Raw genomic sequence first — 15,283 nt, 5'->3', positions numbered from 1 at the left:
ATATCACTATGAAGCATGGCATTAGTTTTCACTGTTATGCTGATGATACTCAGCTCTATATTTCTTCACGCCCAGACGAAACTTACCAATTAAAAAAATTAATGGAATGCATAGCTGATATAAAAAATTGGATGACTAGTAATTTCCTACTACTTAATTCTGGAAAAAACAGAGATTCTAATTATTGGACAAAAAACGTCCTCACATAATAACCTAGAATACTGTCTAACACTTGATAGCTGCTCTGTTAAGTCTTCATCGTTGGTTAGGAACCTGGGTGTGCTCTTTGATACCAATCTTTCATTTGAAAGTCACGTGTCTAGTATCTGGAAAACCACATTTTTCCATCTTAAAAATATATCTAAATTACACCATATGCTCTCATTGACAAATGCGGAACAATTAGTTCATGCGTTCATGACATCAAGACTAGATTATTGTAATGCTCTAATGGGTGGTTGCCATGCACGCTTAATAAACAAATTACAGCTGGTCCAAAACGCAGCAGCTCGAGTTCAACCGGGAACACTTCCCATAAATCCTGATGTACTCGTTACATCATAAGAAGAATGGCGTCTACGCTAATATAAGTCTCTCTGTTTATACCGAGGTTTACCGCAGTCCGTCGAATCCAGGCCGTATCCAGATATGATGAAGGACCAACGCCTGGACGCGAAGACAACGCAGTCCTGAAGTGTCAACTAGTCTCTCCTCCTCTGCCGGATCCAGGCCGTATCCAGATCCGATGAAGGACCAGCGCCTGGATGCGACGACAATGCAGTACTGAAGTGTCAACCAAGTGAGGTGGACCCCGGCCGTATCCAGATCAGATGATGGATCTGCACCTGGACCTAACTATGACGCATCCTGAAGTGCCAGCCTCATCAGCCCTGTGAAGGCCTCATCGACACGACCAATCTGACTTCTGACCTGTAACGCTGCCTGGATCATAATCATACACTGTTCGCTCGTTGGCCAGAGGAGAACAGGCCCCCGACTGAGCCTGGGTTCTCCCAAGGTTTTTTTCACCATTCTGTCACCTGATGGAGTTTTGGTTCCTTGCCACTGTTGCCTTGGCTTTTGGCTTGCTTAGTTGGGGACATTTAATATTCAACAATATTATTGATCTGCCTTATTATGGGTGGACGATGATGCAATTTTCTTCTAGAAACAAACTTTGTTGTATTATTTTCATGTTATCAATGTGAAGCTGCTTTGATACAATCTGTATTGTAAAAAGCGCTATATAAATAAAGGTGACTTGACTTGACTTGCTTTGTCTGCCCCCTGCTGGTGAGGTCGACTAACAGCTATGGAGATTATCAATCGGCAATCTACTGATATTCCTGCAGTTCTCGGATGTCAAATGTTGAATTTTCTGTCGAATTTGAACTGAATTTGTGGAAGCGAATTTGTAAAGCGAAATAAAATAGACCGAAAATTGCCTGTCGAATATTATAGGTTGTATTTTTAAACATAATGAATATTTTGGAAGTGAAATCTGAAAGGTGAATATGGATTATTGAATTTTCAATAATGAAAATGTGTGTGAAATGTTTTGAATTGAAATATTCACAGCTTAAACATACAACCATGTTGAATTCCAGCCCATAAAAATGCAAGCCCCAAAAAATACAATGCATTAAAATGCAAGCAGGGTTAATGCAATGCATATTTTTTCAATTAGTGCAATTTAACAAGCTTTTTTGTTTCAAAAATATTTGTCATTATTTTACTTCCATAAACGTTGAAGTGAATTGCTGTTTTTGTCATTCTTCTGAGGATGATGTTATTCACTTGTTTTGACAATTTACCCAAACAGAGACATTTTGGTCAGATTTGTTAAATGTTTATCCAATCTATTTTGTAAAGACTTTTCTTTCTGTTTTAAAGGTGCTTTCTTTGGATTGTTTGACTACTCAAAAGAGAACACCAAACACCTAAAAGCTCACACCAAACTATTACATAATTGTAATGTTCTTATTAATAGCTGCTAAACTCCTTACCTCTTTTTTGTTAAATAGTCAGTTACAAGGGATTCTGATGATCATCTGATGATAACAAATCTGCCAATTTGCCGATGACACCACACTTTAAAAAAAAATAAAAAATGTAACCTTGATCACATCAAAGTTTTCTCTAAAGCTTCTGAATTCTTTGAATTTTGACAAATGTAAACTGCTTCCTTTAAAGCAACACCAAATAACTTTTCCACTTCGGTCCCCCTAAAGGTTGGAAGGGGAATTGTCCATTACCACTGTCGTAAATAATTTAACCTACCTCAGCCTACTGTCGCACACACGCTCGCTGTTTATCCAGCACCGGCTTTGGAATGAATGATGTCCACAGACAAGGTAGAGTATGTTGCATGATTTTATGAAAGTATGATGTATTGCGACATCAGAAATGAAGAAAAACGAAATAATGACTATTGTAACGCTGGCCGTAAATCAAGTCAAATTTGTAGTTTCTTATGTCTCATTCGAAGTACAGAAACACTACCCGATCTGGCAAACTTGCATAGTGCGGTTATAGCAGATATAGGGCAGCAAAGTGAATGCAGAAGTGCCTTTCACCCTGTTACGACTTGATGAACCACTGAAACGATTTTGGAAACATTATTTTAAGGTAAAAAATAATCTTTAGTGTTGCTTTAAAGTCTTGCTCTGCCCCTCCCTGCACAATATTCCTGTTAAAGCTGCAGTAGGGAGTTTTTAGAAAACGTTGACTTAGCCTGAAAATTTGAACAAGCACAACTTGCAGGTCACTCCCCCTTGCTCTCTGCTGCGCTACAGCCCTCCCTCCACAGCTCCTCCCCACAACGGAGCCTGCCGTGAACGTGCAGGCTAGTAAGCAGGGCCACCGATGACGGCGGATAAACAGTTATGGCACATTCACTGGTAGGGACGAAACATCAACAATATGCTTTACACTGACTATGGCCTGCCCATACTTTGACTACAAACTTGGTCCTCAAATCATTACGTATTTTGTAATACATTATTCCAGCTTATTCACTGTATCCCCCAGTTAGATAAGTCTGCTGGGAAGATGGCGCCGCTGTGTTTGGCATGTCACTTGCTCCTCTGTTTTTTCATATTTGTTTTTGCTACCGTCTCGTCGTTTATTGTTTATGATTGCACTACGCTGCTGGAATTACGTTTTACAACTAATCGCCTCCTAAATGCCCAGTCCTTCAAACCACCACCGCCACTGTTGACATCAATTCCTCCTTTCCTGAGACGCACTGTCTGTCTGCTACCAGGCAGTAAGCGCCGCAGAAGACACGGTCGGAGACACGGAGGCTGAGGACTCACCTGGATTCTCCGTCGCCGAGGAGTGGAGATCGATCAGGACTTGGCAGTGCTGTAAGATCGCGGGAGTGCTACCGGTGGCTTCGGCCGGTTGGCTTCGACACTGGCATTCCATTTCCGTGTCCCCGCCGCGTAAAAACATCCACCCGGAGCTGCGTCCAAGGAAATCTCCGTCCAATTCCACTGTGACATCGCCGCCTGTCAACTCGACTACGTTCCGCATGGCACTTTGTAACACCAGATCGCTCAATAACAAAACATTTGTCCTCAATGATGTCATCTCCTCTCACAATCTGGATTTGCTTTTCCTCACCGAAACCTGGTTACTCACAGGTGACGTCAGTACCTTCTCGGAACTCCTCCCCTCTGGCTATCTTTACCTAAACACCCCGAGGCAAACGGGTAGGGGCGGAGGGATAGCTACCACACACAGAAGTGCCGCCAGCTGTCCACTAGAGGGTATCCCAGCTTTGAGTTACAAGCATTTGTGCTCACATTGCCCTGTCCTATTTTATATGCAGTAATTTATCGGCCGCCTAAATTAAATAGGGATTTCTTAAATGAGTTCTCAGAGTTTCTGACAGAGTTTCTGGCAAAGTTTGACAATATTCTAATCTGTGGTGACTTTAACATTCATGTTTTCTGCCCCTCTGATAAACCTGCTCACGATTTTAAGGCACTTTTAGATTCATTGGATTTGACCCAGTGCATATCCTGTCCCACCCATAGGTTAGGTCACACTCTTGACCTTATCATCTCTCGTGGAGTGACAGTGTCAATTTGTGAGGTCCTGGATTTTCCCATCTCTGACCACTCTCTCATACGGTTTGACATCTGTGCTGTTCCTCCTGCACCCACGTCCACTGCCCCCCATCGTCATCGCATCATTACCTCATCTACAGTTGATGACTTTGTTGCTGCCTTCTCTGTTTCTGATCTCACCTCTACTGCTGAATTGGCATCGCCTCTATGTCCTGACCTTTTCCTCTCCTCCTTCCAAACCATCTGCTCCCAGATTATGGACTCTGTTGCGCCCTACAAGGTAAAGATGACCAAAGGTCCATTGGACCCCTGGCTAAATGATACAACTTGGGCCCTCAGGCGTAAGTGTAGACAGGCCGAGCGAAAATGGAAGAAGGATAGACTGCAGGTGTCACTGGAGATGTTTAGAGACAGTCTTGTGTCTGTTGCTTTGAATGATGTATCTGAAAATACATGCAATGCATTCAAACAATACTTTTTGGACAAGGTTTTGTCTGTTAGGCAAACCATTACACAAGCCCCTGCTGTTGCCATGTCCTCCTGAGCGGTGCAATGTGTGCTGGAGAACTTTGAGGCAGTTACTCTTGCGGACCTCAAAAAAGCTGTCCATGAGTTGAAGCCTACCACCTGCCCTCTTGATGCTGTTCCTGCCAGGATTTTGAAGGAGGCTATTGACACCATAGGTCCCTTCCTTGTCTCCTTCATAAACAGCTGTCTTAGTTTGGGAACTGTTCCCACTGCTCTCAAACACACCATTGTCAGACCGCTGCTCAAGAAACCCAACCTTGATCCCTCCATACTGTCCAACTTCCGCCCAATATCTCACTTGTCATTTCTGTCTAAATTGATGGAGAAGCTTGTTTTGTCCCAGCTTCAGTCTCACCTCCAACTGCACGTCATTGCTGATAAATTTCAGTCCGGTTTCAGGTCTAGACATAGCACCGAATCAGCGTTACTGAGGGTCAATAATGACATTCTTGGAGCCCTGGACAGTAAAAGCTCTGTGGTTTTGGTGTTACTGGACCTGACCACTGCATTTGACACCGTGGATCATGCCATCATCATCTCCCGTCTTCAACATGCTATCGGTCTGCAGGGCGCGGTGCTCAATTGGTTCTCTTCATATCTCACTAACAGAACTTTTTCAGTAATGCTTAATGACTTTTCCTCCTCAGCTGCCCCCGTGTCATCCGGTGTGCCTCAAGGATCCATTCTTGGTCCTATTCTGTTTTCACTTTATATGCTGCCACTTGGTCAACTCATCTCCAATCACAATGTTCAATTTCATTTCTATGCAGACGACCTCCAGATCTACCTTCCTGTGATTCTGAGCAATCGTTCTGCCCTGGACCCTCTCCATAAATGCCTTCAGGACATCAAACAGTGGCTTTCGCAGAATTTCCTTCATCTGAATGAAGGAAAGACTAAGTACATCCTGTTCAGCCTGGACTCACCCAACAGTTCTCTCAGTTTTGGTCCTCTAACACCTCAGTTTGCACCCACTGTGTGTAACCTGGGTGTTATTTTTGACAAAAGTTTGCAGTATGACAAAAAGATTAGTGCAGTTGTGAGGGCGAGCTTTTACCAGCTAAGGCTCCTCAGTAAGGTAAAACCATTCTTGTCAAGAGCTGACCTTGAAAAAGCCATTCATGCCTTCATCAGCTCGAGGATAGACTACTGCAATGCCCTCTACACTGGACTTAATCAATCACTCCTCAATCGGCTTCAACTGGTACAAAACGCGGCAGCACGCCTTCTCTGCAACACCTCCAAACGCTCACACATCACACCAGTCCTCCGCTCGCTCCACTGGCTCACGGTGCGGTTTAGGGTGGAGTATAAGATCCTGCTGTTTGTGTTTAAGGCCATCAATGGTCTGGCCCCGGCCTACCTCGCTGAATTAGTAACGGTCTACCAACCAGTCAGAACTCTGCGCTCCTCTGAACACACCTCTCTGGTCATTCCCAAGTTCAAATATAAAAAGTTTGGAGGCCGGTCATTTGCCGTCCAGGGCCCAAAGCTGTGGAACGCACTTCAAGCACACTTATGAAGCATTACCGTGTTGAGTGTTTTCAAATCACAGTTGAAAACACATCTATTCAGACAAGCTTTTAAAGGAGAACTCCGGTCAGTTTTAACATTGAGCTCATTTTTTTGTCAATTTGGAGTGCTGTCAATACAGAGAACAACGACAAAAATCGGTGTTGCCTACACCGTGTTATCCTCTTTTTAAAATTTGCACCCTGTTGACTTCAAAGGGGCAATATTTAAACCTGCTTTTAGCCTCTTAACATCCTTGATGTGTCATTACAAGTGCACAGGTCATGTGAGTGATTCCTTCAGAGTGAACACGAGTGAATCTGACTGCAGTAGATGTGAAAGAAATGGATAAAAATGATGTTATTTCAGCCAGCGCAAATACCTGTATTTACATCCTGTTTTCGGTTAAAGTCCAAAGTAGTCGATTGTCGAGTTCACGCGCGTAGGTTTAGTTACCAATGATCACGCGCGTGAACTCGGCAATCGACTACTTTGGACTTCAACCGAAAACAGGATGTAAATACAGGTATTTGCGCTGGCTGAAATAACATCATTTTTATCCATTTCTTTCACATCTACTGCAGTCAGATTCACTCGTGTTCACTCTGAAGGAATCACTCACATGACCTGTGCACTTGTAATGACACATCAAGGATGTTGCAGGCATTTAATTTACAAACACAATTTTAATCTCCAGTTATTTTATTTGGAATAACCAAGATTAGTTTTTCCAAATTGATTTAATAATGATATTATTTTGGTTTCTCAACTTGTAAACACAAATGGTCATTTGATTTCTTATTCTGAATTCCTAACTAAATATTGTATTCTTGTCACCCCACACAATACCCCATTACCGTTTATTAAACTAATGTAACATGCGTTCTATTGGCGTGGTCTGTGCGCATGCATGTCCGTTTACTTTGACGTAAACCCGTGAAAGCACGATTGCTTCAACGCTTGTGTAAATGCCATTATCTTAGCTTGACAAGAAAACGGGTAGCGTACTGTTGTGCAAGTAAACGCACTCATTATGACACATTAATCTGACTTACCATCCTCTGCTTTCACAGTGTTTTGAAGAGTCAGTGCGATCAGCATGCAGAGTGAAAGCACGACAGACTCCCTCATCGCCATGCCGTGTACAGTCAGTCTCAGTCCCGCTGCAGAATGAGCGTTCACAAGCACAAGTGTAACTGCGTGATCTGGCCACACTTTGAACTTTGCAATGGGAACTGTGGTTGCCAGATTTTATTTAAAAACCACGATTTTAAACTGAAGCGATAAACTTAAAATTAATGTAATATTTTGATCTTCAGCTCTTTGAGGATCACTATTTTCAGGAATATTTGGGTTTCATGGACGTGCATTTATGTTATTCATAAATGTGACACAGTTTGGCTGTTTTTAGAAAAATCAAATACACAAATTTGTGTTGCTAATTATTTGTAGCCTATTATTTTGTATTGTAGTTAATAATACGGTATTGCATTGTAACTAACAAGAACACAGGGCCCACTAGGCAAACTCCAATGTGGCCTCAAGATGATTTAAAACAACTTTAATCTTAACAGACATAAGAGAATTGGACATTGTGCAACTATATGCATTTGTCTCCAGATATGTGACATGTAGAAAGATCAGAGCAAAGGCTGTAGAGCAGAAGATGTCAGAGCTGCCACATGACAGAATAATACCAGATCAACCTCCCTTCACCAATGTGGGGGTAGACTACTTTGGACCGTTTGAAGTCAGGCAAGGTACATGTAGAAGTAATGAAAAAAGATATGGTGTATTGTTTATCTGTCTGACAACAAGAGCTGTGCATATTGAAGTTGCACATACACTGGACACAAACTCATGTTTAAATGTCATCCGATGCTTTGTGAGCAGGAGAGGTCAGGTGTCAATCATGAGAAGTGACAATGGTATTAATTTCAGGTGCTGAGATTGAACTGCCCAAAGCCATTTAACAATGGAACCAATCAAAAATGTAAATTATTCTCATGTAAAAGGGAATACAGTGGATATTACTCTCAGTGAAAAATCCTGAGATCTGTGCTTAAAGAACAAACATTCACTGATGAGAGCTTGCATATGCCTGTGTGAAGTAGCAGCATTAATAAACAACAGACCACTACAACAGATGATCCCACAGATCTTGAACCCTTGACACCTAATCACCTGTTATTAATAAAAAGGCAACCAGCTTTACCTCCTGGACTTTAAAAAAAAAAAATGCACGTCGCAAATGGAAACAAATTCAGTATCCTGTGACCTGTTCTGGAAGCGATGGGTGCGTGAATATTCACCTTTGCTTCAGGAACGTCAAATGGACTCAAGTAGGGCCTAAAGAAAAATCTTTCTGTTGGAGATTTCATCCTGATAATAGACGACTCTTCCCCAAGAAATTCATGGGTCTTTGGAGGAATCATGAAAGTGTTCAGGTAAGATGCGTATTGGTTAAAAATAAGACCTGTTGATAAGTGCTAAGTCTGTGAAATGGACTGTTCACTAACTCACTTTGTTTACATACACTCTGCTTATTACACACACAGGGACGTGCAGCAGCACACAAACTAGCCAAAAAATAAAAGAATTACAATGTAAAAGATTATTATTGTGTACATGGGTGATTCTCCAACTTGGAGCACTTTTGGCACTGTAAGGTTATGGAAAATTCACTCTCTTAAAACAATCTTCCTAGCTTCATTAATTTGTCTTCTAACACAATATAACAGTGGGCAGTTTTAGAGTTCCATGGATTATTATTATTTTTAACAGTTTTTCTGAAGAGCGCTTTCAAAGATGTCATTTCCACCACTTTTCAATTTATGTATTTTATTACAATATAATATTGTAAAACTGATTATATAAGATTATGTATCAGTCAACAACATCAGTGGCTACCTAATCATGTAACAAAATAAATCTTAATACTTCATGAACTTAATGCATTTTTTCATAATGCAAGTTGCTAAATGCCACGAGTTGGGATTTTTGCCTAGCATTTCATTTTTGCTCAGGTCTATATTTATTATCAGTCACTCACACATATATTGTAAGTAATGAACTATTAATACTTGATTTAAAATACAGATCCACATCATTGGTTATTCTTATTTTGTTTCTTAAAAACTGTAGTGGTGGAAAGTGGTGGAAATGATGGTTTATGGTGGAAAGATTGTTTGTGTTTATTTTTACTTAAATTGCCAGTCCAAAATATTTTTAACCATGTATTTTATTATTTAACATATATGAGTTAAACAGTATACCTAATAGTTTTAGAAATAATGATTGCAAATGATATGCAAATTATATGAACCTGCTCAAAACATTCATATAAATAAAAATAAAAATAAATAACTCACAAATAAATCAAAGTCAAAAAAGCCATTTTTTTATTTGTAATAGTTTGCATGCTTATGACCATACAAAATGTTTATATGATACAGTTTGTATATATTACCCCAAATTTCCAAATAATTCCCTTTAATTTCCATAATTCCCATTAAGTTTCCAACTTGGAATATTTACAAAAAAAAAAAAAAAAATTATATATGAGACAGTTTGTATAAATTACCACAAATTTCCAATGAATTCCCATTAAGTTTCCAACTTGGAATATTTACAAAATTCTTCCCATAGAAAGTTTCTGGAAATTTACCGGAAATTTGCATCCCTAGTTCTGACCCCATTTTTTATCATTAAGTGTCTTGATTAACAAATTGGATACGAATGCCATTCCATGTTGACTTCAATTCCAAGTTTTCTTCCAATTTTAATGACAATTTAACAAAGCACTGTGCCTAAAACTGCAATTTATACATTTGTGCTGTTGCAACTATATTGATTTTATTTGAAATATTATGTAATTTAAGCTGCTTATGTTGGCTGCTAACTATTTGAATCACATTTCAAAGCATTTGTGGAAACATGCTAATTTATATGTCAAAATTTAGCCTATTTACTTCAATTTCTCAATTCCCAATGGATAAAATCAAGTTAAAGTTTGTCCTTGTTCAATGTCCTGATTCACTGATTCACAAATGGGTTGCGAATGCTGTTTCATGTTGACTTCAATTCTAAAACTGTAATTTATACATTTGTGCTGTTCTTTAATTTCCTTATTTTTAAGTTCGTAATTATATTGAAAGTAAAAACATGTTGTCAATAATTGTGTCAATAATCATTTTATGTGTATCAAAACAGCTTAATTAGTGAGTCAAGCATCCGGTACGGGTGATGTTAATCTGCTTATTTGGCAATATTGTCAATAGTTGGATTATTGTTGTCTATTTAAATTTGCCAAAGTCTCGAAGCGCAAATTCATGACTAGTTTGCACCTCGTTGCATTCAAATTCAGGGAGGTTTGCATCTTTAGCCTTCGTTTGTTTTCAATAAAATGGAGGAAAATCTTAAATGTTGTCCAGCTTTTATTTTTAAGTGCCAAAAAGATTAGTTAAAGTTACTCAAATTCAAACTTTAGCATCAATGCTAATTTGATTTTCTCAGGTTATCTATTTAAATTTTTAAAATTACAGTCATTTTATTTTGTGTTATTCATACATTCAAGTGCTTTGTGTTCATTTTTGACAAGATAAAGATATTTTTTTACAGTTCTAAGTGCTCTCTTTTCTCTCTGCCTTGTAGTATTAGATCTGGAAGCGTCTTGGTCATGAACTCAGAGTGTTTTCCCTTCAGGTTCTTGCCGGTTTTCTGTTCCAGTCCAATGCCGAGATACTCAGCCTCATCCTCGGCCTCATCCTCATATTCAGGCCAGTGTGTCAGACCCGGACCATTCGGAGACCTGCCGAAAAATAGACATATTAGAGTGCAGAAACAATATACTTTGTTCTTCTACACACAGAGAGAGAAAATCAGGACGGATATTTTACCCAGTGTGTGCAAAGTTCCCCCAGTAGGCCATCACAGTCCTGCATAGCTCTTCCTCTTCCTTTGTGAAAGGAGCTAAAGGGGTTGAACCATTAAATTATGTTTTACTACTTATTTAAAACCCTTTCAGAAAATGTCAGTGTTGGTAAAGAATGCAATGGTTTTTGCAATCACGAGTCTTACCGGTTGCTTTGAGATGAGCTTTAGCAAAGCAGGTTCCCTGAATAAAGAAAAGTTCATCCGCATGGTCGACTCCAACAAAGCTGGGTCTTTTCTTCTGGATCATACTGGGAGGATGCTGGAACTCGTACAGGTAAACCGGCGCTCCTGAGCCTAAAATCACAACAGGGTTCCTTGGTTTTACACACATTTTTACTCACAGAGTAGTTCACTGATTTTGTGGAGCAAAAGAATCATGCAAACATGCACAACTCTCTCTCTAATTCAGTTCAATGATTATAGGCTGCATTCTGAAATGATTAACATGAGGGTTTAAAATGTATATATAAATATTTTAATATTTAATTATTAATATACTTTAATATTCATTTAACACAATTATGTTTTAATATAATATAACTAAATGTTAATTTATTTTAATTTAAATATATAATATTTTCATGCATTCTGAAATGTTTAACATGAGAGCTTAAGTTTTTTTAATTATATTGAATTAAAAATGTAAACAAATTATTAATACTAATGTACATTATTTACATTAAAATGTATGTATTTTAATATATTAATTTAAATATTTGCATAATTTAACTATTAACTAAATAAAGGGGAAAAATTATATGAAAAGAAAAGATACCTGAGGTTTTAATGGCTTCACACATTCACACACTACCTGTCAAAAGTTTGAAAAATATTATGATTTTTTAATGTATTTGAAAAAAGTCTCAAATCACCAAGATTTTTAAAGATCATTTATTTGATTAAATTACAGTTATATTGTGAAATATTATTACAATTTAAAATAACTATTTTCTATTTGAATATATTTTAAATGTAATTTATTCCTGTGATCAACGCTGAATATTCACATGATCCTTCAGAAATCATTCCAAAGTTTTGAGCAGTAGCGTTAATAATTTTGTTAAAATTTAAATTTCATAAACAACATATTAGTTTTAGTTAATTTAAAACGTCTCAGGATACAATTGTAACCCTGGTTCCCTGAAAATGGAGCAAGACGCTGCATCGAGACACTGTGCGAACATTATACCCACGATGCCATAGTAACAAGTGCCTGTCAGTGTGAAATCTCTGCGCACACTAAGACGAAAGCACATGCGCCCCTGGAGTGGAGCCGAGGTCAAGGTCATAAAACCTCACAAATGTGTGCGGCAAGGCTAACAATCTGCCGCATCACAAATATCTTGGAGGGAACCCCTGACGATAATGCTTTAGAAGCAGCTCCTAGTCGAGTGAGCCCATACAGCCAAAGGTGAAGGCTGACCGGCCGACTCCTAAGCAAGTGAGATGGCCTCGACCACCCACTTTCCAGAGGAGGGCTATCGAGGAGAGACCCTAGGTCCGAGAACCATTCTTGAGCCGGCCAGAACGGGGCTACGGAGTTCCCTCCGCATTATAGATATATTGCAGACTCATAACCTACGCATTGCCGATCCGAGCCAAATACGCGCTGCCTCAGCAAACCGCAATTTAAGCTTTCTTCCTTTTTATTTATTTATTTATTTCAAGAGGAAAAAAGCTAGAGGGGCGAAGCTAAAACTCCAGAAAGTGCATTCTTTTCTATACGTCGGGAATTGAATGAACACTTTTTTATCTTTTACGAGAGCTGACGTACATGCTCCGCTCCCAGACAAACAACACTTTAATCGCGTGTATGCCCACTCATAATGTAGTGAGGGCAGGGAGGGACACACGATTCAAAATGTTGCTTGCTGATTTCATAGGTGCTTCACGACGCAATCACGCAGAGGCGTTCCCACAGCGTCTCGACGCAGCTCGAGTTCCCTTGAAATGGAACTAACTTTTTCCTTGACATTGACGGAATTTTCCGTAATTTATGACAACACTTTCGGCGGATTGACGGAAATTTCTGTTTTTCCGTGTTTTCACTGTTATATGGTCGGGGGCGCTATCACGCATCTCTTGAAAGAGTACAGAATCTCCTGATCAAAACACAGATGAAGAAGAAGCAGAAACAAGTAACAGAACATTTCTTATGCTGTTTGTTCAAAATGTTGTTTTTTGCATGAAATTTAACCACATTCAAGTGTTGATAAAAACATAATGCATAAAGCTAGAATTAGTTTTTTAAAGTCAAGTCAAGTCAAGTTTATTTATATAGCGCTTTTCACAATACAGATTGTATCAAAGCAGCTTCACAGTATTAAATTAAAATAATATATCAATGTTTGTTTCTAGTGGAAAACGTCCACGTTTGGTAATGCTGATCATAAAATAACTTCTATTGTTGTAAGTATTGTTGATTGATTAATTAAATTAAATATCCCCAAATATCCCCAACTGAGCAAGCCAAAGGCAACAGTGGCAAGGAACCGAAAAACTCCATCAGGTGACCTAATGGAGAAAAAAAAAAAAAACCTTGGGAGAACCCAGGCTCAGGGGGCCAGTTCTCCTCTGGCGTTTATAAACTAGAGGTCGGATTTAACTGTAAGATTAAAAGTATTATATGAATGCCTGGCTGAAGAGATGCGTCTTTAATCTAGTTTTAAACTGGGAGAGTGAGTCTGAGCAACGAACAGTATCAGGAAGACTATTCCAGAGTTTTGGAGCTAAATGTGAAAATGTTCTCCCTCCTTTGGTGGATCTGGATATCCTAGGTATGACCAAAAGCCTCAAATTTAGTGATCTTAAAGAGCGCGATGGATTATAGGGCGATAGAAGATCCGTTAAATAGACTGGAGCTAAGCCGTTTAGGGCTTTATAAGTCAGTAGCAATACCTTGTAATTAATACGGAACTTTATAGGTAACCAATGTAGTGATGATAAAATTAGTGTTATATGATCATATTTTCTTGATCTAGTAAGAACTCTAGCGGTGGCATTTTGGACTAACTGTAGCTTGTTTATTGAGGATGCAGGACAACCAGCTAATAAAGCATTACAGTAATCTAGTCTCGAGGTCATGAATGCATGAACTAACTTTTCTGCATCAGAAACTGATAGCATGTTACGTAGCTTAGCAATGTTTCTAAGGTGGAAAAAGGCTGTTCTTGTAACATATGAAATATGATTTTCAAAAGACAGGTTGCAGTCAAATATAACACCCAGGTCTTTTACTGTAGAGGATAAAGTAACAGGACATCCTACTATGTTAAATTTGTAGTGTGAGAGGTTTTGTGGGCGTTTTTTTTTAACCGATGATTAGTACCTCTGTCTTGTCTGGATTTAATAAAAGAAAATTGCGCGTCATCTTTTATATCTTTAACACACTCTGTCAATTTGGATAATTTAGCGTTTTCATCTGGCCGTGATGAAATATAGATTTGAGTGTCATCAGCATAACAATGGAAACTAATTCCATGTTTCCTTATAATATTTCCAAGTGGCAGCATATATATTGAGAATAACAGAGGGCCTAACACAGATCCCTGCGGCACTCCATAGTTTACTGGAGTTATGATCGATTTTTCTCCATTTAAATAGACAAAATGGTAGCGGTCAGATAAGTATGATCTGAACCAGCTTAATGCTTGTCCTTGAACACCGGTATAATTTTGTAGCCGATCTAAGAGTATTGTGTGATCTATAGTATCGAACGCAGCACTAAGATCAAGTAAAACTAGTATTGAGATACAGCCTTGGTCAGAAGCTAATAGTAAATCATTTGTGATTTTAACAAGCGCAGTTTCAGTGCTATGATGCGGTCTGAATCCAGACTGAAACTTTTCATAGATGTCATTTTCTTGCAAGAAAGAGCCCAGTTGGGCGGATACAACTTTTTCTAGTATTTTAGACATAAAAGGAAGATTTGAAATGGGTCTATAATTTTCTAGATTATGTGGGTCTAATTGTGGTTTCTTAATGAGTGGTTTTATAACTGCCAATTTAAATGTTCTTGGAACATGACCTAAAGTTAAAGACGAGTTAATAATATTGAGGAGAGGCTCTTCCACTACAGGTAACACTTCTTTCAGTAGTTTAGTTGGTATAGGATCTAATAAACATGTTGTTGTTTTAGATGAGGTGATAAGTTTATTTAACTCTTTTTGTTCTATAGTTGTAAAGCACTGTAATTGTTCTTGCGGGGTGATAATTGAGGCTGAATTATAAGG

The 15,283-nt window shown here is 38.8% G+C and overlaps 2 protein-coding genes across 2 annotated transcripts in view; both read right to left on the bottom strand.

Annotated features, from left to right (window-relative positions):
* LOC307151812 (uncharacterized protein) overlaps positions 1-7,308 on the bottom strand; it is a 115,316-nt gene extending 108,008 nt beyond the window's left edge. The window contains exon 1 of the mRNA XM_079859989.1: positions 7,172-7,308. Coding sequence (XP_079716115.1) covers positions 7,172-7,253 — 82 coding nt within the window. The 5' untranslated portion in view covers positions 7,254-7,308. The remainder of the gene's footprint in view (positions 1-7,171) is intronic.
* A 2,187-nt stretch (positions 7,309-9,495) lies between these two features.
* The window catches only part of LOC307151640 (uncharacterized protein), a 124,663-nt gene continuing 118,875 nt past the window's right edge, over positions 9,496-15,283 (bottom strand). Inside the window, exons 85-87 of the mRNA XM_079859754.1 lie at positions 11,196-11,345; positions 11,015-11,087; positions 9,496-10,926 (exon numbers count right to left, since the gene is read on the bottom strand). Of these exons, the coding sequence (XP_079715880.1) occupies positions 10,731-10,926; positions 11,015-11,087; positions 11,196-11,345 (419 nt within the window). The 3' untranslated portion in view covers positions 9,496-10,730. The remainder of the gene's footprint in view (positions 10,927-11,014; positions 11,088-11,195; positions 11,346-15,283) is intronic.

The sequence above is a fragment of the Squalius cephalus genome (genome assembly GCF_949319135.1).
Source record: "Squalius cephalus genome assembly, chromosome: 23".
Taxonomy (NCBI): Eukaryota; Metazoa; Chordata; class Actinopteri; order Cypriniformes; family Leuciscidae; genus Squalius; species Squalius cephalus.
The sequence above is the reverse complement of the archived record's forward strand: the minus strand, read 5'-3'. Positions and strand labels throughout refer to the sequence as shown.